Consider the following 13,818-nt stretch of genomic DNA (forward strand, 5'->3'; position numbering starts at 1 on the left):
AACCAACTCTAAGGCTTAGGGCATTTGACTATAAAAATACTATTTTTCCAGAAGAAAAATTGGAAATACAGAGGATATCTGCTTAGGGATCTCAGTTTGTTAGAAACAATCTTAGTCCTCACTTTCCTTTAGCCAGGTAGAGCTAAGTAAGTACTAGTCTCTGTGCAGGTAAAGAAACCTGTCAGAGCTGGACCACTGGGTAAAATCTCCAGGGAGAGGAAGTTAGAGAGGTAGAGTGTCTAAAGTTTGGTTGGCATTCACTGTGACCATGATTTTCCTTTTTTTTTTTAATTCTTTTTTTCTTATATAGTTGTTTATGGTATATTAAATAAAAAATTATAGCTGTGTGGGTTATCAAGTCAGCATCTGCTTCAAGTCATTTCTGCCCTGGGCTCCCTGCTCTTGCCTCTCCAACATAGATACATCCAGAAGCAAAAACACCTGCAAACCTTCTAGAGAGCCTAAGATGGCTTCAGCACATTTTGCAACAGCATTGCCTATTGAGGTCTTCAGTTTCTCCCTGAACAAGAAATCCTGGCAACCTGAAAAGACCACAGGGGAATCTCCCTATGTCTGCTGTTCTGAGGTTAACTGACCTTTGTTTTATTAAGTTAATATCTCAATCCTACTTTTCATTTCAGGCAGCCGAGATGCTTATTTTCGGAAAGAAGTTAACCGCTGCAGAGGCATGCGCTCAAGGACTTGTTACTGAAGTGTTTCCTGATAGCACTTTTCAGAAGGAAGTTTGGACCAGGCTGAAAGCATATTCAAAGTTGCCCCCAAATGTTTGTGTTCTTTTTTTTTCTTTTTTAATAGTAGAAACCATGGAAATAATGTATTTGCCTTAAGAGAATAAGGAATTTAAAAAACAAGACCTATCTTGGTTAGCTTTGAGCATATCTAAATTTGAGATTAAAAATAACCATAATAATGTTAGAAGCACTGATTTTTATAAAACTTTTCAAATAGACATTTCATTTCTCTGATATGTAGGAAGGCAGAGGGGCAGTTCTTTCTGGGGATGACTTTGAGGAGGATGATAGGCATTATTTGCTGAGCACTTTTATTCTTGAATCCAGGTGAGAAACCAGATAGGTTGACCTTGAGGAGATTCTTATCATGCAGCACTTTTGTGGGGGTGGGGGGTTGGTTTTTGTTTTTTATTTTAAGTTTATTTATTTATTTTGAGAGAGGGAGCACAAGCAGGGGAGGGGCAGAGAGAGAGGGAGAGGGAGAGAATCCCAAGAAAGCTCTGTGATGACAGCACAGAGCCAGACATCAGTCTCAAACCCACCAACCCATGAGATCATGACCGAGAGTTACACACTTAACCAAAGAGCCACCCAGGCACCCTGCACTTTCATTTTTATATGCAGCTAACTGGTGACTGATTGCTCTTATAGTCTTTCTGTCCAAAATGTGGTCCTGGAACCAAAAGCTTTAGTATCTATCTGGGGCTTTTTACAAATGTGGAATCCCAGGCTCTCTCCCACACCCATCAAAGTAATTTGTATGTGCATTGTAGTTTGAGAAACACTGTCCTATGTTACACCTGTATCTGAACGTGTGACAGGATTAAGTGAACAATGGAGAAACAAAAATCAGAACTATAGGGTACCCTGTTACAATGCCTTTTAACCTTATTGTTGCTTTTGTGTTTTCAGGCCATGAGAATTTCAAAACAGGTCATCAGGAATAGGGAGAAAGAAAAGCTACATGCTATTAATGCCGAAGAAAGCAGAGTCCTCCAGGAAAGATGGCTGTCAGATGAATGCACAAATGCAGTCATGAACTTCTTAACCCGAAAAGCCAAACTGTGATGCCTATCACAGAAACGTTAAACATTTCAAAGGAAGGGATGTGCTATCATTTGTGATTTCCAATACTTGAACTGAATAAACCGTGCTGAAATATCACTTACAATTATCCTACTTCACTAAAGCCCTGGTGAAAAACAAATGACATGTAAAACAAGAATCTACAGAGGTTTTTGGTCATAGCGAGTCTTACATCTTTTGACATGAAACGCTGTTGCCAGGAACACTGAAACATTGTGCCTGTGGTCCTGCTTTGAAAAGCATTCACAGCATTACAAGCTGAAGTCAGGTCTTCGAACACCACGATAGCACTTTGCCGTCCACAGAAGGTGACTGACTTAATTGGCCCAAACACTGACAGCCTCTGGATTACTGACTGGAGGTCTTCGGCGGGTTGCATGTTCTTTTTCAACCATCTAGCAAGGGAGCAAATGGAGCAGTAGTACTATTAGAAAATAAGTAAGAATCTTATTTCCATTTTTTCCCCCATAATTTAATAAAAAAGGCATGAAGGGAAAATTGGGTTATTTCATTGGAAATAAAAGCAGCGTTCTGGATCCGTAATTACATACTTAACTATTACATAGTCTTCATTCTTGTTTAACGTGTTAGGTTATAAAGGCATACCTACAAGCTACCTTACCTGTCCTTGGAACTTTCTGCTTTGATTGGCGCCATATCTATTAGTTGACAAGGATGAGGGTGTCATTCCAGTGGCTACAAAGCCATCATGGAATATTTTGCTCTTCTAAATACCCCCTTTCCTTTTCAGTCTGTCCTTCAAGCCTCAGTATCCAGGTAGCCAGCCCACTGAACCTGTAACTTTTGAGGTCTTCATTTTTGTATTCCAGTATTATAATCCAAAATGTTCAGTCTTAACTGAAAATATATGAATAGTAATAGCCATTGTTTTGAGCACTTACTGTTACAAGTGTTAGATGACCCATAACCACATTTTATCCTCAAAAAGCAGTGCCACAAGTTGAAAATGATGTGGGTACTGTTGCTTCTACCATTTTACAAGTAGGGATGTAGAGGCACGGGGATTTAAGGAGCTTTTCCAGAGTCAAACTCACAGGAAGTGTTGCAGAGAGTTACAGTTCCACTGTGTTACCATGAGCCTACTACTGCCTACCCTCCCACTAATTTCACCTAAAATCTCTGGGCAAAAGATGTGAAACAATTCCTTGGAGATGCTGAAATTGAAAGCAGATGGATTGTGTTAGGGCATCAAAATACAAAGAAGCAACTGCACAAGGATGAGTTTCTCAGATGGTGGGAAACGAAACAGTTGCTGGGCCTTCCTGAGCATGTGACTTCCACCCAAAGGCAGGCCCCCATTAATCCTTGCAGTGGTGGCCAACAGTACACCTGGCCAAATAAAATCTGAGATAAAGGAAAACCTTTTTCTAATCAGAGAAAGGATTCCCTGGGGGGTAGAGAGTAAGCATGAGGACAATCCCCGAGCAGAGAGAGAGACATGTTCCCCTAACTGTATGAACACACACAAGTCTCAAGTTCATGAGTGGACAAAACACACAGAAGGCTTTGAAGACTGCACTGGGATTTTTGATCATTACCCACACAAGATCAAGATAGAGTGTATAGTCTCTAAGCAGGTTGATTACTTGCTAAAACAAAAACAGCAACATTCTCCAAACGATTGTAGCAGGACCCACAAAAACAACATTCTCCAGACAATGTCAACAGGACCCAGGATCCATGCAATGTGTAATATTTAGTGTCCCCCGTACAACGCAAAATGATTTGACATGCAGAAGACCATGAAAATGCAAACAGGTGAAGAAAAAGCACACGTCAATCCTGAGATGACCTAGATGCCATTGTCCTACAAAGTTTTTAAACTAGTTTTTGTGACTGTTCTACAAGGTAAAGCACACTTGAAATGATGAAAACAATGTGGCTTCTCAGCGCAGGAACAAGCTACCAAAGGAGATGCAAATATAAACTTTAGAACTGAAAATCTGAAATTTAAGAAAGATGATCTGAAGGGCTTTGCTAGCAGACTTGGTGACAAAGAAGTCAATAAACTTGGAAGGTAGATCTACAGAAATTAAGCAGAGCAAAACACAGAAGAAAATACTGGGAAAAGATGAATAAACAGTGACATCAGCAAGATGGCAAGCTAGGAAGATTTAGGCCTCATTTTTCCATAGAACATCAAATAACTACAGAAACTGAACACCTAAACAAGTGAATGTCCAACACAAAATCACATTGAATTTTGTAAGAAATTGTGTGGCATTTTTACTTGCCCTTGCCCCACCACTTCCCTGCATGGTGCGGTTGGAAGGAATTCACCTGATTCTTGGCTCCCTCCCTTGGGATGAAAGGAGCAGAGTGGAACTTGTTTGCAACATTCTGACCTATCTGTGGACTGTCTGAGGAGCTGTTTGCTGTCTTGCTGGAGTCAAAGTTCAGAAGGGAAACACTGCCGTAATTTGGATGTGAGACAAGAAACCACAAGAGGCAGTGGCAGTCAATGGAACACATGAAACGTACAAGCTGACTGCAGATGAGAAAGATTACAAAACAGTGGAATACAATACAATACTTAAGGCCCCAAGAAGAAGGTGGAGATTCTTCAGGAAATTAAGACATTTAAAAGCTGAGGGAAATTTTTAAAACATACAGACCTGGACAGGAAGCATGCCCAGAAAAGACCTGAGAAGGCCTGGGATGCTCTGAAGACTCATGGTCCCACTAATGAGAGAAGGTCTTACCCATCAGTGTATGAGAGGCCTGTTTTTGCAAATGCCCACTTTTCAACAAAAGGTCATGGGCATGCAAAGAAACAGAAAAACATGGAAGCAAAAATTTCAGAAACAAGCAAAAGGCACCTAGTTATTAGACAAGGGTTTTAAAACAAATGTCAGATACCTCAAAAGAGCTAAAGGCTAATATGGACAAAGAACAAAAGGACATCAGGAAAACAGCATGTGAAGATAAAAGTGTATTGACAAAGAGGTGGACTTTTTTTTTAAACTGAACAAATTCTGGGACTGAAAATTACAATAATTGGAAAAATTCACTAGGGCAGTTCAGCAGCAGACTTGAACAAATAGAAGAAAAATCAGCAAACTTAAAAAGAGGTCATTTGAAGTGATCAAGCTTGAGGAGCAAAAAAAAGAATGTTAAGTGAACAGAGCCTAAAAGACTTAGGGGACAGACTCCGTCAGGCTGACTGCTATACACACAATGGGATCCCCAGGTAGAAGAGGAGGAGAGAGGGCAGAGTGATCATTTGAAAACAAGAATGCCTAAATTTGAGGAAAGATGTGGATATACAAATCCAAGAAGCTCAGTGAACTAGAAGTAGGATAAACATAAAGATACCTACACTGAGCCACACTATAATGACACTGGTCAAAGACAAGGAGTGAATCTTAAAAGCAGCAAGAGAAAAGCAACTCATTATAAATTTATTTTTAATGTTTTTATTTATTTTTGAGACAGAGACAGAGCATGAGCAGGGGAGGGACAGAGAGAGAGGGAGACACAGAATCCAAAGCAGGCTCCAGGCTCCGAGCTGTCAGCACAGAGCCCAACACGGGACTTGAACTCACAAACCGTGAGATCATGACCTGAGCTGAAGTCAGATGCTCAACCTACTGAGCCACCCAGGCGCCCTGAAAAGCAAATCATTTTAGAAAGTGATCACCAATAAGATAATGAGCAGATTTCTCAGCGGAAACCTTGCAGTCCAGAAGGCAGTAGGATACATTTAAAGCGCTCAAAGGAAAAGAAAAAAAAAAAAGTCAACTAATAACTCTACATTTGGCAAAACTGCCCTTCAAAAATGAGGGAGAAATTTAAGACCTTCCAATGTAAAACCTGGGCATTCATTACTTCTAGATCTGCCCTACAAGAAATACTAAACAGCATCCAAGTTGAAATGAAAGGGAGCTAGATAGTAATTCAAAGCCACGTAAAAATATAAAGTTTTCCAGTAAAGGTAAATATATGCACAAATATAAAAATCGTACTCTGATATTTGGGTTTGCAACTCCACTTTTTATTTTCATAGGATTTATTTGCTTGTTTATTCATTTGTCTTTATCTATTTTAGCATGATCAGGGGAGAGAGGCAGAGAGAGAGAGAGAGACAGAATCTCAAGCCTGCTCCATGCTCAGTGCAGAGCCTGATGGGGGGCTAGATCTCACAACCCTGGAATCATGACCTGAGCCAAAATCAAGAGTCAGATGCTTAACTGACTGAGCCACCCAGGAGCCCATATTTTCTTTTTTTTTCTTTTTTTCTTTTTTTTTTTAATGTTTATTTTTGAGACAGAGAGAGAACATGAACGGGGGAGGGTCAGAGAGAGAGGGAGACACAGAATCTGAAACAGGCTCCAGGCTCTGAGCTGTCCGCACAGAGCCCGATGCGGGGCTCGAACTCACGGAGTGCGAGATCATGACCTGAGCCGAAGTTGGTCGCCCAACCGACTGAGCCACCCAGGCGCCCCAGGAGCCCATATTTTCTATAGGATTTAAAAGACAAATGCATAAAATGTAATTATAAATCTATGTTCATGGGTATGCAATATGTAAAGATTTAGTTTGTGACATCAAAAACAGAGGGGCAGAGCTCTAAAGGAGTTTTCTTATGCAATTGAAGTTGAGTTGGTAACAATTTAAGATAGATTGTCACAACTTTAGGATGTTATATATAATCCCCATGGTAACCACAAAGAAAATATCCATAGAAGATACACAAAAAGAAATGAAAAGAGAATCAAAATGTGTTGGTACAAGAAATCAACCAAACACAAAAGAAAGCAGTTATGGAGAAAATGAGGGGAAATATATAAAACATACAGAAAACAATACGGCAAAAGTAAGTGCTTCCCTATTAGTAATTACTTCAAATGCAAATGGGTTAAATGCTCCAAAAAACATGGACTGATAGAATAGATAATAAAGCCAGTCAGGATTCAATTATATACTGCCTACAAGAGTCTCACTTTAGATCTAGGGACATGCTTGGGTTAGAAATGAAAGGATGAAAAAAATACTCCATGCAAATAGTAAGCAAAAGAGAACAGGGATGGCTATACACATTTAAAAACAAAAAAAAAGGAGACTAGAAAACTCTTACAATAGATAAAGACATAATGTAATGGTAAAAAGGTCAATGAGGCAAGAAGATATAACAATTATAAACATGTATTAACATTTTATAAACACACCAAATATTAGAGCTCCAATATATAATCTTATGATTCCATTATAAACCAATGGAATAGAATAGAAAACTCAGAATAAACTTTTGCATGACTTTATTTCTAATGATGAAATGATTTTTGACAAAGGTGCCAAGACCATTCAATAGGGAAAAGATGATCTTTTCAATAAATGCTGGGTGTTTTGTTTGGATAAAACAAAATGTAGCATATACATACAATGGAGTATTATTCGGCCTTCAGAAGCAAGGAACTTCTGACACACAACATGATGAACTTTTGAGGACATCATGCTCAGTGAAATAAGCCAGACACAAAAGGACAAATATTGTATGGTTTTACTGATTTGAGGTATCTAGATTAGGCAAATCCATAGAGACAAAAGGAAAAATAGTGTTTGTCAGGAATTGGAGAGACCAGGAAATAGGAGTTAGTGTTTAATGGGTGCAGAGTTTCAGTCTAGGAAGATGAAAATGTTCTGGAAATATGGATGGTGTGATGGTTGCACAGCAGTGTAGAGGTGCTTAAAGCCACTGAACTGTACACTTTAAAAATGGGGGAAATAGAACATTTTACGTACATTCTACCATGATAAAAATATTTTTAAAACAATATAATTCACTGTATTAATAGAAAAGATAAATATGATCAACTTGGTGGATACAGTGAAAGCATTTGACAAAAGTCAATATCCATTATGACAAAAACTAAGCAAACCAACAACAGTAGTGAACTTCTTCCAACTGATAAAAGTAACCTGCAAAAACCAATAGCCAACAAAATACTGAATTATTTTTTCCTGACATTAAGAACAATGAAAAGATGCCTGCTTTTACCAGTCCTAGTTTTTAAGAAAAGCAAATAAATGTTTGTAGAAGAAAATATGAATAAATATGTCATTTCTTATGTTCTAACAATCTGGCTATATTTTTCAGAAACCAAACAAACTAGGATGTAAAGTAAAATATATTAGTTCACATCAAGACATTATGGCCTGAAATTGAGGTGTGTAAACTGTTGTTTTCTTTCTTTATAGGCCTCCAAAGTATGGTCAAATAATCTTGAGTAATCAGGAATCATCACTTAAAATAACTTCTATCCTTAATCTGAACACAAGTTTAGTGCCTTGTATTGTTCAAGAAGAAAATACCATCATTCTAATTCTTTTATAACATATCTTTGCCTTCATTGAAAATGGATTTTTAAATCCAATTGTCAAGTTATGCCACTGAGGACATTGGGGGGAAAAATGTAGACAAGGAAATTCTTTCCAAGTGGGAGCTTCCAGTACAGGTAAAATTCATGAGCTGGAAATCTCTCCCTGTTACCTTCAAAGCAGAGAGAACTCTGTCTTTATAGAAAATTATATATTCTCCTGTCAGCCTGGCAACAACATTTTTTGAATACCTACTAAGTGCTACATGTAGAAATCACTTATTAGGTATTGTATAGCAATACATGCAGCAATACTGAAGAAACAAATCTGGAAACATCCTCTGTCTGGCATTATCAGGGAAGGAAGTGTACCAACAAAGATAATTTTCCAAGGAAACCAAAGCTTATAACTTTAAGTGCCAGAATCCAACTAATTCTACATCCCCTCTGTTACTACTGGTCTGAGACATACCATCCCTCTCCTGCTTCCCCCCTGGTGCCCCTAGGAGCCAGGGAGGTTTCAGATGAGATTGTATCGCCCTTATTTTTAAGACCCTGAAACGGCTCCCAGTTCTGTCAGTGTAAAACCTGCACACTATACAGATAACGCTAAGGTTCCACTGTTTATACTATTGTATCCTAGGCCCCTAGTCATGCTAGGGGTGCGCTGGTGCTTCCTGACTCATGCAGCATAAAAGCCCCATAGCTCTGTAGTCGAGTCCCTCTCCCAAGAATGCCAGCCCAGCCCAGCTAGATGTCTGCCTACTAACGTGAAATGCAATGGCCCATGGGAGACCTACACACCTCCTATCTCCGTGAGTTCTCTCTCTCTCAGAATTTTGTCTCCATGAGTTTTGTCTCTGAGAAAATGGGGCTTATATGCTTTTATACATAGCAATGCTTGTTTTCATGCTCATCATACATCTCAAAGAGCACATTAAGACATTTTTTGGCTAAGGCATGAAGAGTTTGTGATCACACTAAAAGTAGATGCCTACCTGACAACTGTGGTTGACATCGGAGGTTCCTCAAGGCTTTTATTCCACAACTGACATTTCTTCCACCCACGATTTGCATTGTTGATGCATTTTCTTCTCCACAGGGGCATGCTACTTGGATTGGGAGTCAGATTAATCTCTTTTGGAAACTGATGTCTTGCTAAGATCCTTTCTAAGCCAGAGAATTCAGAATTCCGACCTAGTAATAGAATAAACATTCATACGATTCAGTGTTCCTTTCCATCTTTGCATAGCAAGAGTAACATGGCATTAGTTTCAGAAAGAATATTTATACCATTTAATAATTGCTATTGAGCTCTGCCATTCCTTCACTGCAAAAGTATTACTTGACGACATTCAGACCTTAGTCTGGTCCTAGACATCTAATAGATGCACAACAAATAAATAAATGAATGAACAAACCAATGTGCTGGTACCACCACAAATATTGAAGTTTGTTTAAGTAATTTGTGCGTGATTCTCAAATTAATGGCAATTTACTGTTCCATTATTTCAATCTTCAGAGAGATTAACCATACCCTGTATTTACATCACATCCACCACTTCACGTTGCCCGTGTTTGGCCCCTAACCAAATCTCTCGTCTGCTGTGGGACAAAGAGCTTGTGCCAGAATATAATTCAGTATACTGCTTCCTTCATCAAAACAGTCCTGCTACCAAAAGAAAGGAAGAGAGGGAAGGAGGGAGGGAGGAAGCAAGGAGGGAGAGAAGAAGGGAGAGAGGGAGGGAAAGAAAGGAAGTCAGTAGAACTGCATGGTGGATTTGGTGACATACCACCATACATACACTGTAGTGTAAGCTTCTCTCTTTGCCAACTGGTAACAAGTTGAGAACCAAAACCAGTTTGCCGGCTACACTGTGAGTGGCTCTGCAATGCAGCTGGGTGTATTAGAAAATAAGAGTGCCGTGATCAACCTAATGCAAGAAGAGAAACTGAGCCCCAGTGATTCAGGGTGACCCTGCATAGAAATTAGTTCCCAACTCAGCCAGCCTCTGTTGTTTCTCAGACTGAACCACTGATGGTCCATCCCAGACAGGGTAATTGGCACAGACTCCAAAGAACCAAGAATTGACTCAAGAGGCCATCTCTTGGCAATCTAAATGATGTAATGATTAACAGATCAATCTTTAGAGGCCTGCAAATCATTCTAAGTGAGTAAAAAACAGGAATCTGGGGCTCCTGCCCAGTGGTCTCGGGCCTGGCCCAGACAGCATTCACATACTGCTCCTAGAAGCAGTTTTAGCTCAGGATCCCATGGCGGGCGGGGGCAGGGATGCCGAACTCAGAAGCCCTTACACTCTAATGATAGGAATAGCATGGTTTGCTTTGGTTGTCAGAATTTGGAAGCTAATTTATTTGTTTATATTTTTTTACTGTTTATTTATGTTAAAGAGAGACAGAGAGTGAGCAGGGGAGGGGCAGAGAGAGAAGGAGACACAGAATCCAAAGCAGGCTCTAGACTCTGAGAGCTGTTAGCACAAAGCCTGATGCAGGGCTTGAACCCATGAACTGTGAGATCATGACCTGAGCCGAAGTCAGAGGCTCAACAACTGAGCCACCCAGGCACTCCTGGAAGCAAAATGTAGTATTTGACTGAAATAATAAACTCAATTCAGGTATTTGATGACATCCAGCTAAAAATAATTTTTGCCTTAAATGAATTGTTTTTTATTGTCTTGTGTACACATACTTTGGTATTCTAAACTGCCTCAAATCCTTTATGTAAGTAATCAAGGATGAATTAGAAAGGATAACATTTAACAAATATAACAGATTCTCATATTCTCCAGCATAAAATTTATATTTAGCACTGCACACCAAAATAAGATAAAAACTCAGAACTCACTTTGAATATTTAAGTCTTACTGCCAGCCTTATCTGAAATTATAAGCAAGTTTCCTGGTTTTGAAAGAAAGTACAGAAAGTATAGTTATGCCTCCAGAAATTATTGGAAATAAAATGATATTGATTATAAATTTATAGATGAAAATTAGATATATTGGACTGTGAGCTGCTTTGAATGGTTTTTGATTTCTTATTTATTTTTTTTTTTTGAGAGAGAGAGAGAGAGGCAGGTGGGGCAGAGGGAGAGGGAGAGAATCTCAAACAGGCTCCATGCCCAACACAGAGCCCAATGCAGGGCTCAATCCCACAGCTGTAAGATCATGACCTGAGCTGAAATCAAGAGTCAGATGCTTAACTGACTGAGCCACCCAGGTGCCCCAATTTCTTATTTTAATGTGTGGAATGCAGTACATGTTAGATGGGTGGATGGTTTGAAGAATGGATGGATGAGTTTGTAATCACAATACAAATCAGCATAGATAATGTATATAAATCAGTACACAAGCCAATGTGTGTGTGTACCAGACACAGCAGAAAATAGGTAACTTAAAACTGGAGGCTTTAAAATGACTTGTTGCTTTTTCACCTCAGAATTGTCTTTAAGGCACACACAAAAGTCTCCAGCTGGCACATGAACAGGACATACACACACACACACACGGACACACACACATGCACACACGCACGCCTCTTCTAGAGCTGCCCCGCTCATCTCCTCCCCGAGCCCGCTCCTTCTGTGGAATCCACTCTTCCTGCTTTCCCTGCCCCTCACTGCATCCAACTAAGCAACCTCCCAAAGTATCTGTGGGGAAAAGCCGTGAATTAACCAAGAGAGGTAGCTTCTTAAGCATTAAAAACAATATACAAAAGCTTCAAACTTCCTCCCATTTCCTACTTTTTGGTTTGGTACCAGTCATTGAGAAAACTGGTCTGGAGAATGTATTAAACAGAATATGACCAGGAAACCTATGAGATCTGCTTGTAATTTTACCCAAACATGATGACTGAAGAGCAACAGAATGGTCACAGGGGAAACCATGACAGAAAAGAAAATTATTTTCTACTTATTCTTTGCCAAGTTCAACTCATTTAATAAGCCAGTAACATACATTTTAAATTTCGGCAAAGACTTTCAAATTATCTTCAAAAAAGCCTGAATCAATAGCATTCTAATAATGATTATGAGGGCATTAATTTCCCCACATGTTCACCAGTATTGATCTTTTAAAACTTGACCAGTCTGATGGCCTAAAAAAATATTGCCTTGATTTATCTTTTACTTCCTTGACTACCAGAGTGTTTGAACAGCGTTCATGCTTACTGATAATTTGTATTTCATCTTGTGAATTGTCTGTCTATATTTATCTACTCTAGGAGGTTGCTTTTATTTTCCTTGATTATTTTTATGTAATCTTTAGTGTAATCTGGATATTGGGATCAATTCACAATACTGTGCATTCAGGGACTTGGGACTAACCAGAATATAAATGGACAAATTTGCCATTAAACCTTCCTCCCCAGGACTGTGTCTTAAGCACTGTGGCAGCTGCTATTTTCCTTTCTAAATTCATGGGCACAAGTGGCTACCAGCTACCTTTGTCTTTCACTGAAGCAGGAACAAACACTTCAGGAGGCAGGCCCCACCCAATTCTGCGAATCAGTCCAGTTATAAACAGCTCTGAGAGAATTCCAGGACTGGGGGCTGCTCCAAACTCCAGAAAGGGAGGGGCATTTATAATCCTTGGTGGCGGGGTGGGGGCGGGAGGGAGAGGGAATATCCGGCTTCTCTGTGGGGTGGAACAGTAGGAGGAAGGCACACCAGGAAATAGAGCAAAGGAATAAGCTTCGAAGCCTGACCTTCAACTTTGACATTCCCTTACTCATCTTCAAATCAAATCTGAACCTGTAAATTTAGAGATTATTTCCCACTTAATCCACTTTCCATAATCCCACAGGTAGACTTTGCCTGAAGAACAGTGACAGACCTCAGTTGGTTCATAAAAGACCAGTCCAATAAACGAAAGGGAAGAAGGGAGCTCAGAGAGCATGGACCCCCAGAGCATAATCAGCATGCCAAGGACTGACCACACCTGCCATATAAAGAGTCAGTTCTTAGTCATGGTAAAAGCAGAGGCAGGGGGTGGCTGGGTGGCTCAGTCAGTTATGAGACCAACTCAATTTGGGTTCAGATCATCATTTCACAGTTTGTGAGTTTGAGCCCCTCATCAGGCTCTGTGCTGATGTGTAGAGCCTATTTGGGATTCCCTCTTTCCCTCTCTCTCTGTGCTCCTCTCCTGCTTGCTCTCTCTCTCTCAAAATAAATAAAAAAATTTAATAAATAAATAAAAGTAGAGGCAGTTTTACACCAAGACGAAGTATATGCTTACTAAACAGAGTTCACGCCCATCCTCTGCCCACATACAATTTTGTTTGTCCTCTTCCCTCTTGTAGAAGTAGAGTGTCTCCATCATATGATTTGGCAGCAGTTTGTGAAGGTTAGACAGGGTCTCAAAGGTGTGACACAGAACCTCAGGTTGGGCATAGTTTTTCTGTGTCTTGGGTTTGTCAAGGAGGGGAAGTTTCAGTACAGTGTGGTTGTTCTTGGCTGTCCCCATGATGACCCACTGAGTTACAGAGAAGAACAAATAAGGAATCAGAAGGGTAGAGTGCCCCACAGTTGTTCTTTCTCCCCGCTTTCCTCCATCTCGGAGAAGGTATCACAGAATCTATTTTCTGGTCTCAGATCACTTAGCATTCTGAGAGTCACAATGGCCCAG

At 39.8% G+C, this 13,818-nt stretch overlaps 2 protein-coding genes across 3 annotated transcripts in view; one reads left to right on the plus strand and one right to left on the minus strand.

The window, feature by feature from the left end:
• ECI2 (enoyl-CoA delta isomerase 2) overlaps positions 1–1,916 on the plus strand; it is a 19,318-nt gene extending 17,402 nt beyond the window's left edge. Inside the window, 2 exon segments of the mRNA XM_007073143.2 lie at positions 642–785; positions 1,665–1,916. Of these exon segments, the coding sequence (XP_007073205.2) occupies positions 642–785; positions 1,665–1,820 (300 nt within the window). The 3' untranslated portion in view covers positions 1,821–1,916.
• CB2H6orf201 (chromosome B2 C6orf201 homolog) overlaps positions 1–13,778 on the minus strand; it is a 26,319-nt gene extending 12,541 nt beyond the window's left edge. For both annotated transcript variants that reach the window (XM_007073140.3, XM_042985835.1), the window contains exons 1-3: positions 13,464–13,778; positions 9,175–9,373; positions 2,011–2,233 (exon numbers count right to left, since the gene is read on the minus strand). In XM_007073140.3, coding sequence (XP_007073202.2) covers positions 2,011–2,233; positions 9,175–9,373; positions 13,464–13,656 — 615 coding nt within the window. In that variant the 5' untranslated portion in view covers positions 13,657–13,778. The remainder of the gene's footprint in view (positions 1–2,010; positions 2,234–9,174; positions 9,374–13,463) is intronic.
• Positions 13,779–13,818: the final 40 nt, after the last annotated feature.

This window comes from Panthera tigris, chromosome B2 (assembly GCF_018350195.1).
Source record: "Panthera tigris isolate Pti1 chromosome B2, P.tigris_Pti1_mat1.1, whole genome shotgun sequence".
Lineage (NCBI taxonomy): Eukaryota > Metazoa > Chordata > Mammalia > Carnivora > Felidae > Panthera > Panthera tigris.